This window comes from Salvelinus namaycush, chromosome 9 (genome assembly GCF_016432855.1).
Source record: "Salvelinus namaycush isolate Seneca chromosome 9, SaNama_1.0, whole genome shotgun sequence".
Taxonomy (NCBI): Eukaryota; Metazoa; Chordata; class Actinopteri; order Salmoniformes; family Salmonidae; genus Salvelinus; species Salvelinus namaycush.
This window is the reverse complement of record NC_052315.1, coordinates 951302-962113: the sequence shown is the minus strand read 5'-3', so window position 1 is coordinate 962113 and position 10812 is coordinate 951302. Positions and strand designations below refer to the sequence as shown.

The 10812-nt window shown below is 45.5% G+C and overlaps 1 protein-coding gene across 1 annotated transcript in view; it reads right to left on the bottom strand.

Annotated features, from left to right (window-relative positions):
• Positions 1–668: 668 nt before the first annotated feature.
• Positions 669–10812, bottom strand: part of slco2a1 (solute carrier organic anion transporter family, member 2A1) — a gene marked incomplete at its 5' end in the record, with an annotated part of 60104 nt that continues 49960 nt past the window's right edge. The window contains 5 exons of the mRNA XM_039000705.1: positions 669–789; positions 1114–1234; positions 3375–3439; positions 6266–6441; positions 7334–7520. Coding sequence (XP_038856633.1) covers positions 669–789; positions 1114–1234; positions 3375–3439; positions 6266–6441; positions 7334–7520 — 670 coding nt within the window. The remainder of the gene's footprint in view (positions 790–1113; positions 1235–3374; positions 3440–6265; positions 6442–7333; positions 7521–10812) is intronic.

The following is a 10812-nucleotide window of genomic DNA, read 5'->3' as shown; positions in this document are numbered from 1 at the left end:
ATACTAGTATACAGTTGATATACAAGTATACAGTTGATATACTAGTATACAGTTGATATACTAGTATACAGTTGATATACTAGTATACAGTTGATATACTAGTATACAGTTGATATACTAGTATACAGTTGATATACTAGTATACAGTTGATATACTAGTATACAGTTGATATACTAGTATACAGCACAGTACACTCCGTTGAAAAGCACAGTGGGAAAAATACATTAAGATAACCAGCTAAGCCCACTTTGGGGAGGTTGTGAGACGCTTATATAGGAATAGGGCTGGCTGCTCAGAGTTGAGTCATAATAGTCCCTCTGTTGTATTCAGACCCTGTATTAGCAGACCCTGTATTAGCAGACCCTGCATTAGCAGACCCTGCATTAGCAGACAAGTTGAAAGGCACAGTGTACCTCAGAGGCAGGTGAGTCTCTTCTCTCCTGTGAGACAGGTTAGATTGTAGTAAGGTGGTGGATTGGATTGCGCGGTGCGATGGCAGGGAGGTGTAAAAGTGGTCCTCGGTGGCCAGTCTCTATCGTGTGAGACGGGAAAGCGAGGAAGGAGTTAAGGAGCCAGGCAGTCAGACGTATCCCAGATCACAGTGGTCCGTCAGGCCGTTTTTCCAGGTTGTACTCCCTGGTCCTCTGGAGGTCAGACGTATCCCAGATCACAGTGGTCCGTCAGGCCGTTTCCCCAGGTTGTACTCCCTGGTCCTCTGGACCTTCCATCCAACCAGCCCCAGCAGGAAGATCCCCATCATCTTGAAGCCCACCTGCAGACCCAGGTACCTGCAGAGATACATCAATCATTCACTGAATCAACCAGCAAATCAATACAGTCCATTAATACAGTCCATCGATACAGGTCATCAATACAGTCCACCAATACAGTCCACCAATAGAGTCCACCAATTGAGTCCATCAATACAGTCCACCAATACAGTCCACCAATACAGTCCACCAATACAGTCCACCAATACAGTCCACCAATACAGTCCATCAATACAGTCCACCAATACAGTCCACCAATACAGTCCACCAATACAGTCCATCAATCATTATCACTTGTATAAACGAGGCATACCAATAGTAGTACGAGACCTTTTTCCTTACCTGTTTCTCAGGATGTTATTGTCATAGTAACCACAGCCCAGCCGGTTGCCACAGATACGTTTCCACCAGATACAGGAGCTGTCGATGGTCATGCCGAACAAGGCTGGGGCCGGTAACCAGGCTAGAATAGAAAAGCACAGGATTAGAGAATATAAACTGAACAAAAATATAAAAACGCAACATGTGTAGTGTTGATCCCATGTTTTATGAGCTGAAATATAAAAATATAAAAGATCCCAGAAGATTTCCAGACGCACAAAAATATTATTTCTCTCAAAGTTTGTGCACACATTTGTTAACATCCCTGTTAGTGAGCATTTCTCCTTTGCCAAGATAATCCATCCATCTGACAGGTGTGGCATATCAAGAAGCTGATTAAACAGCATGATCATTACACAGGTGCACCTTGTGCTTGGGACAATAAAAGGCCACTTTAAAAGGCCACAGATGTCTCCAGTATTGAGGGAGGGTGCAATTGGCATGCTGACTGCAAGGATGTCCACCAGAGCTGTTGCCAGATAATTGAATGTTAATTTCTCTACCATAAGCCGCCTCCTCCAACGTCCTTTTAGAGAATTTGGCAGTACATCCAACCGGCCTCACAACCACAGACCACGTGTAACCAGGTGTCGTGTTGCCGAGCGGTTTGCTGATGACAACGTTGTGAACAGTGCCACATGGTGGTGGTGAGATTATGGGCCAGTAAAAGGCCAGTAAAAGGCCAGTAAAAAGCCAGTAAAAAGCCAGTAAAAAGCCAGTAAAAGGCCAGTAAAAGGCCAGTAAAAGGCCAGTAAAAAGCCAGTAAAAGGCCAGTAAAAGGCCAGTAAAAAGCCAGTAAAAGGCCAGTAAAAAGCCAGTAAAAAGCCAGTAAAAGGCCAGTAAAAAGCCAGTAAAAAGCCAGTAAAAGGCCAGTAAAAGGCCAGTAAAAGGCCAGTAAAAGGCCAGTAAAAGGCCAGTAAAAAGGGACTTGCTACAACATATTCAGTACAACTCAATTATACCCCTTTAAGTAGCAAGATCTTAATATGAACCATGTACAATTATGAACAACAGGCTGTTGGAGCTAGGAACACAAGCATTTAGTTAGATACTACTGCACTGTTGGAGCTAGGAACACAAGCATTTAGTTAGATACTACTGCACTGTTGGAGCTAGGAACACAAGCATTTAGTTAGATACTACTGCACTGTTGGAGCTAGGAACACAAGCATTTAGTTAGATACTACTGCACTGTTGGAGCTAGGAACACAAGCATTTAGTTAGATACTACTGCACTGATGGAGCTAGGAACACAAGCATTTCACTACACCCGCAATAACATCTGCTAAATATGTGTACGTGACCAATACAATGTGATTTGATAAGCTACGAACAACGAACCCAATTACAATTTATCGATGGCAATTTGGATGCACAGAGATACCGTGACGAGATCCTGAGGCCCATTGTCCTGTCCTTCATCCGCCGCCATCACCTCATGTTTCAGCATGATAATGCACGGCCCCATGTCGTAAGGAATCTGTACACAGTTCCTGGAAGCTTAAAATGTCCCAGTTCTTCCATGGCCTGCACACTCACCAGACATGTTCACTCATTGAGCATGTTTGGGATGCTCTGGATCGACGTGTACGACAGCGTGTTCCAGTTCCCACCAATATCCAGTAACTTCACACAGCCATTGAAGAGGACTGGAACAACATTCCACAGGCCACAATCAACAGCCTGATCAACTCTATGTGAAGGAGATGTGTTACTGCAGGAGGAACATAGTGGTTTTCTGATCCACACCCCTACCTGTTTTAAAAGGTATCTGTGACCAACAGATGCATATCTGTATTCCCAGTCATGTGAAATCCATAGATTAGGACCTAATGAATTTATTTCAATTGACTGATTTTCTTATATGGACTGTAACTCAGTACAATCTTAGAAATTGTTGCATGTTGCAGTTATATTTGTGTTCAGTGTATATAATAATACTATATACAGGAGCTGTGGATGGCCAAGCTGAACAGGTGCTGGTAACCAGGCTGCTATAACAACTGTCAACATTGACCTTTTGTTCGTAGAGAAAGGAGAGGATCAGACATCAATCACAACTCTTATTTAAAACACTTTCGCAGCAGAAAGATACGGGATTCTCAGTACGATTCAAATCAGTCGTCGTCCACTAGAGGGCACTCTAACACTACATTGATGTATATCATTATATTCAATTGTGTGTTGTATTTAACAACATCTGTCTTTATGAAGAAACTTACCAAGCACTCTCAAGAGCAGAAACTGGACTCCTATGGCAAAGGATTTCTCTTCGTGGGGAACAGTTCTGAAACAATTCAAGCGAAGGAACAGTTTATTTACAACATCGTACTGAATAGGCCTGCTCTCTATGGACTCATCAGAAGTATTCCAAATCAAATTTAATTACATTAAACTATATACCAGTGCACTTTGAAAGTATTTAGATTCCTTGACTTTTTCCACATTTTGTTACGTTATACAGCCTTATTTTAAAATGAATTAAATCGTTTTTTCCTCTCATCAATCTACACAATAATGACGAAGCAAAAACAGGTTTTAGAAATCTCCAAATTATATATATAAAAAGGAAATATCATATTTATTCAGACCCATTATTCAGTACTTTGTTGAAGACCTTTGGCAGTGATTACAGCCTCCAGTCTTCTTGGGTATGACACTACAAGCTTGGCACACCTGTATTTGGGGAGTTTCTCTCATTCTTCTCTGCAGATCCTCTCAAGCTCTGTCAGGTTGGATGGGGAGCGTCGCTGCACAGCTATTTTCAGGTCTCTCCAGAGATGTTTCGATTGGGTTCAAGTCCGGCCTCTGGCTGGGCCACTTAAGGACATTCAGAGAATTTTCCTGAAGCCACTCCTGCTTTGTCTTGGCTGTGTGCTTAAGGTTGTTGTCCTGTTGGAAGGTGAAGTTCTGAGCACTCTGGAGTAGGTTTTCATCAAGGACTTTGCTCTGTTCATCTTTCCCTTGAGCTGAAGTCCCTGTGGCCTAAAAACATCCCCACAGCATGATGCTGCCACCACCATGCTTCACCGTAGGGATGGTGCCAGGTTTCCTCCAGACGTGACGCTTGGCATTCAGGCCAAAGAGTTCAATCTCGGTTCATCAGACCAGAGAAACCTGTTTCTCATGGTCTGAGAGTCTTTAGGTGCCTTTTGGCAAACTCCAAGTGGGCTGTCATATGCCATTTACTGAGGAGTGGCTTCCATCTGGCCACTGTACCATAAAGGCCTGATTGGTGGAGGGCTGCAGAGATGGTTGTCTTTCTGGAAGGTTCTCCCATCTCCACAGACAAACTCTGGAGATCTGTCAGAGTGACCATCGGGTTTCTGTTCACCTCCCTGACCAAGGCCCTTCTCCCCCAAATGCTGAGTTTGGCCGAATGGCCAACTCTAGGAATAGTCTTGGGGGTTCCAAACCTTTTGTCGAGGCCACTGTGTTCTTGGGGACCTTCAATGCTGCAGACATTTTTTGGTACCCATCCCCAGATCTGTGCCTCGACACAATCCTGTCTCGGAGCTCTACGGACAATTCCTTTAACCTCATGGCTTGGTTGTTGCTCTGACATGCACTGTCAACTGTGGGACCTTATATAGACAGGTGTGTGCCTTTCCAAATCATGTCCAATCAATTGAATTTACCACAGTTGGACTCCAATGAAGTTGTATATACTTCTCAAGTTTAATCAATGTAAACAAGATGCACATGAGCTAAATTTTGAGTCTCATAGCAAAGGGTCTGAATACTTAAATAAATAAGGTTTTTCAGTTTTTAAATTTTTTAATAAATGTGCAAAAATTCTAAAAACCTGTTTTCGCTTTGTCATTATGGGGTATTGTGATGTCATTATGGGGTATTGTGATGTCATTATGGGGTATTGTGATGTAGATTGATGACTTTTTTAAACATTTAATACATTCTAGAATAAGGCTGTAACGTAACAAAATGTGGATCAAGTCAAGGGGTCTGAAAACTTTCCAAATGCACTTGTATATGTTTTTTTTATCTGAGGTCCATCATATAGACGGGGCTGTGTGTTAGAGAGAGAGGTTACCTGAATCACTGAAGCTGGAGACTCATATCCCCCTCACTAACTTTAAGCATCAGCTGTCAGAGCAGCTTACCGATCATTGCACCTGTACATAGCCCATCTGTAAATAGCCAACCCAACTACCTCATCCCCATATTATAATTTTTTTTGCTCCTTTGCACCCCAGTATCTCTACTTGCACATCATCTTCTGCACATCTATCACTCCAGTGTAATTATTTCGTCACTATGGCCTATTTATTGCCTTACCTCCCTAATCTTACAACATTTGCACTCACTGTATATAGATTTTTCTAATGTGTTATTGACTGTACGTTTGTTTATCCCATGTGTAACTTTGTGTTGTTTTTCTCACACTGCTTTGCTTTATCTTGGCCAGGTCGCAGTTGTAAATGAGAACTTGTTCTCAACTAGCCTACCTGGTTAATTTAAAGTGAAATAAAAAATATAAAAAATAAACCTGAGGACCATCATATAGATGGGGCTGTGTGTTGGAGAGAAAGAGAGGTTACCTGAGGACCATCATATAGATGGGGCTGTGTGTTAGGGAGAGAGAGGTTACCTGAGGACCATCATATAGATGGGGTAGTGTGTTAGAGAGGTTACCTGAGGACCATCATATAGATGGGGCTGTGTGTTAGAGAGAGAGAGGTTACCTGAGGACCATCATATAGATGGGGCTGTGTGTTAGAGAGAGAGGTTACCTGAGGACCATCATATAGATGGGGCTGTGTGTTAGAGAGAGAGAGGTTACCTGAGGACCATCATATAGATGGGGCTGTGTGTTAGAGAGAGAGAGAGGTTACCTGAGGACCATCATATAGATGGGGCTGTGTGTTAGAGAGAGAGAGGTTACCTGAGGACCATCATATAGATGGGGCTGTGTGTTAGAGAGAGAGAGGTTACCTGAGGACCATCATATAGATGGGGTTGTGTGTTAGAGAGAGAGAGGTTACCTGAGGACCATCATATAGATGGGGCTGTGTGTTAGAGAGAGAGAGGTTACCTGAGGACCATCATATAGATGATGGTCTATATGAACCTAGTGGTTAGAGAGAGAGGTTACCTGAGGACCATCATATAGATGGGGTTGTGTGTTAGGGAGGCGATCATCGCGGCCAGAGAGATGAGGAACATGACAGGAAGCAGGAAGTGAGGACATTGGTTGGGGCAGGGGCCGGGGCGAGCAGTACCCCCACCGCTACCCTGGCTGTGAGCTGTACAGATACAGTCTGTGTACTCCTAAAGCAGGAGAACGAAGAAGACACCGGTATCATTATATAAAAGATAGACTATACATGTAATACATTATAAAAGAAAATGGACAGACAATGGCAAAATGGTGAATGATTGATAAAAATATTGACTTGAACGTCCTGTATACTTTCCTCAATTAGTATTTACAACATGAGCTAGTGTTACCGCTTGGTCGGAATTGATTGAAGTCTATCTCATTTACGCCAGTCTTTAACATAATGGCCATGCATGGGGGGGTTAACCATTTTAACTATGTCAATATGACTACAACTCTATTAGCCTGCTAAACAGTCATCCTGTTAATGGATGACTTACTGATTGACACTTAAAACACTTCCCCTGTGTCCCAGAGCTGATTACCCTCTGATTAGCCTAGTGGTTAGAGTGGAGGGGCGGCAGGTAGCCTAGTGGTTAGAGTGGAGGGGCGGCAGGTAGCCTAGTGGTTAGAGTGGAGGGGCGGCAGGTAGCCTAGTGGTTAGAGTGGAGGGGCGGCAGGTAGCCTAGTGGTTAGAGCGTTGGACTAGTAACCGAGAGGTTGCAAGATTGAATCCCCCGAGCTGACAAGGTACAAATCTGTCGTTCTGCCCCTGAACAAGGCAGTTAACCCACTGTTCCCTGGTAGGCCGTCATTGAAAATAAGAATTTGTTCTTAACTGACTTGCCTAGTTAAATAAAGGTAACATGTAAAAAAATTACAGATGGATGGGACTGGCCCATTGATTGTGAATCATCCATATTGTGTAGCTGTAGCTGTACTGTAGGTAGAGACTGTAGTACTAGGTCTGCCTGGCTGCCCTATTGACCTATAACAGATTTGGTTTTACTCTTTGTTCAATTATACCATTCGCTACTGCATTCCTAACTTCCCAGAACGCACCAGAACCCTGAATCTGTTGTTGGGGTCTTTGGTGTACTCTTTGCAGCCTGCATGGCAGGGTGACAGGTACTCGATGTCGTCAGATCCACACACTGGGTTGAAGGCGTTAGCTGGGCAGGAGCAGTTGGAATAACAATTGGCCAGAGACCTGATGAGAAGAGAGAAGATGATGAGAGATGTTTCAAGAATGATGTTGGTATCACAATAGAGTTATACAATTTTTTACACTATTTTGCCCGAAATGTATTGTGATTGCTCGGATATTGTCTTTTCACACTGTCCTTTCTAGCAGGGTTTAGCAGCTATGGTGAATTCATAACAAGCTCAGTACAAATCCACTCTGCTAGGCTCAGCTCAGCTCAGTACAAATCCACTCTGCTAGGCTCAGCTCAGCTCAGTACAACTCCACTCTACTAGGCTCAGCTCAGCTCAGTACAACTCCACTCTACTAGGCTCAGCTCAGCTCAGTACAACTCCACTCTACTAGGCTCAGCTCAGTACAACTCCACTCTACTAGGCTCAGCTCAGCTCAGTACAACTCCACTCTGCTAGGCTCAGCTCAGCTCAGTACAACTCCACTCTGCTAGGCTCAGCTCAGCTCAGTACAACTCCACTCTACTAGGCTCAGCTCAGTACAACTCCACTCTACTAGGCTCAGCTCAGTACAACTCCACTCTACTAGGCTCAGCTCAGCTCAGTACAACTCCACTCTACTAGGCTCAGCTCAATACAACTCCACTCTACTAGGCTCAGCTCAGCTCAGTACAACTCCACTCTGCTAGGCTCAGCTCAGTACAACTCCACTCTGCTAGGCTCAGCTCAGTACAACTCCACTCTGCTAGGCTCAGCTCAGTACAACTCCACTCTACTAGGCTCAGCTCAGTACAACTCCACTCTACTAGGCTCAGCTCAGTACAACTCCACTCTACTAGGCTCAGCTTAGTACAACTCCACTCTGCTAGGCTCAGCTCAGTACAACTCCACTCTACTAGGCTCAGCTCAGCACAACTCCACTCTACTAGGCTCAGCTTAGTACAACTCCACTCTACTAGGCACAGCTCAGCTCAGTACAAGTCCACTCTGCTAGGCTCAGCTCAGTACAACTCCACTCTGCTAGGCTCAGCTCAGTACAACTCCACTCTACTAGGCTCAGCTCAGTACAACTCCACTCTACTAGGCTCAGCTCAGTACAACTCCACTCTACTAGGCTCAGCTCAGTACAACTCCACTCTACTAGGCTCAGCTCAGTACAACTCCACTCTACTAGGCACAGCTCAGCTCAGTACAAGTCCACTCTTCTAGGCTCAGCTCAGTACAACTCCACTCTACTAGGCTCAGCTCAGTACAACTCCACTCTACTAGGCTCAGCTTAGTACAACTCCACTCTACTAGGCTCAGGTCAGCTCAGTACAACTCCACTCTACTAGGCTCAGCACAACTCCACTCTACTAGGCTCAGCACAACTCCACTCTACTAGGCTCAGCTCAGTACAACTCCACTCTACTAGGCTCAGCTCAGTACAACTCCACTCTACTAGGCTCAGCTCAGCTCAGTACAACTCCACTCTACTAGGCTCAGCTCAGTACAACTCCACTCTGCTAGGCTCAGCTCAGCACAACTCCACTCTACTAGGCTCAGCACAACTCCACTCTACTAGGCTCAGCTCAGTACAACTCCACTCTACTAGGCTCAGCTCAGTACAACTCCACTCTACTAGGCTCAGCTCAGCTCAGTTCAACTCCATTCTACTAGGCTCAGCTCAGCTCAGCACAACTCCACTCTACTAGGCTCAGCTCAGTACAACTCCACTCTGCTAGGCTCAGCTTAGTACAACTCCACTCTACTAGGCTCAGCTCAGCACAACTCCACTCTACTAGGCTCAGCTCAGCACAACTCCACTCTACTAGGCTCAGCTCAGCTCAGTACAACTCCACTCTGCTAGGCTCAGCTCAGCTCAGTACAACTCCACTCTACTAGGCTCAGCTCAGTACAACTCCACTCTACTAGGCTCAGCTCAGCACAACTCCACTCTACTAGGCTCAGCTCAGTACAACTCCACTCTGCTAGGCTCAGCTCAGTACAACTCCACTCTACTAGGCTCAGCTCAGTACAACTCCACTCTACTAGGCTCAGCTCAGTACAACTCCACTCTACTAGGCTCAGCTCAGTACAACTCCACTCTACTAGGCTCAGCTCAGTACAACTCCACTCTACTAGGCACAGCTCAGCTCAGTACAAGTCCACTCTGCTAGGCTCAGCTCAGTACAACTCCACTCTACTAGGCTCAGCTCAGTACAACTCCACTCTACTAGGCTCAGCTTAGTACAACTCCACTCTACTAGGCTCAGGTCAGCTCAGTACAACTCCACTCTACTAGGCTCAGCACAACTCCACTCTTCTAGGCTCAGCACAACTCCACTCCCTTAAGCTCAGCTCAGTACAACTCCACTCTACTAGGCTCAGCTCAGTACAACTCCACTCTACTAGGCTCAGCTCAGCTCAGTACAACTCCACTCTACTAGGCTCAGCTCAGTACAACTCCACTCTGCTAGGCTCAGCTCAGCACAACTCCACTCTACTAGGCTCAGCACAACTCCACTCTACTAGGCTCAGCTCAGTACAACTCCACTCTACTAGGCTCAGCTCAGTACAACTCCACTCTACTAGGCTCAGCTCAGCTCAGTACAACTCCACTCTACTAGGCTCAGCTCAGCTCAGTACAACTCCACTCTACTAGGCTCAGCTCAGTACAACTCCACTCTACTAGGCTCAGCTCAGCACAACTCCACTCTACTAGGCTCAGCACAACTCCACTCTGCTAGGCTCAGCTTAGTACAACTCCACTCTACTAGGCTCAGCTCAGCACAACTCCACTCTACTAGGCTCAGCTCAGCTCAGTACAACTCCACTCTGCTAGGCTCAGCTCAGCTCATTACAACTCCACTCTACTAGGCTCAGCTCAGCTCAGTACAACTCCACTCTACTAGGCTCAGCTCAGCACAACTCCACTCTACTAGGCTCAGCTCAGTACAACTCCACTCTGCTAGGCTCAGCTCAGCTCAGTACAACTCCACTCTACTAGGCTCAGCTCAGCTCAGTACAACTCCACTCTACTAGGCTCAGCTCAGTACAACTCCACTCTACTAGGCTCAGCTCAGTACAACTCCACTCTACTAGGCTCAGCTCAGTACAACTCCACTCTACTAGGCTCAGCTCAGTACAACTCCACTCTACTAGGCTCAGCTCAGTACAACTCCACTCTACTAGGCTCAGCACAACTCCACTCTACTAGGCTCAGCTCAGTACAACTCCACTCTACTAGGCTCAGCTCAGCACAACTCCACTCTACTAGGCTCAGCTCAGCTCAGTAGTGTGAAAAGGGCATTCATGTTTACTTCAGGGTTTTGGGATCACGATAGACGTTTGGGTGGAGGTAAGTTCATCAGTAGAGCTCAGTGCCGAAAAACCACATAACAGAA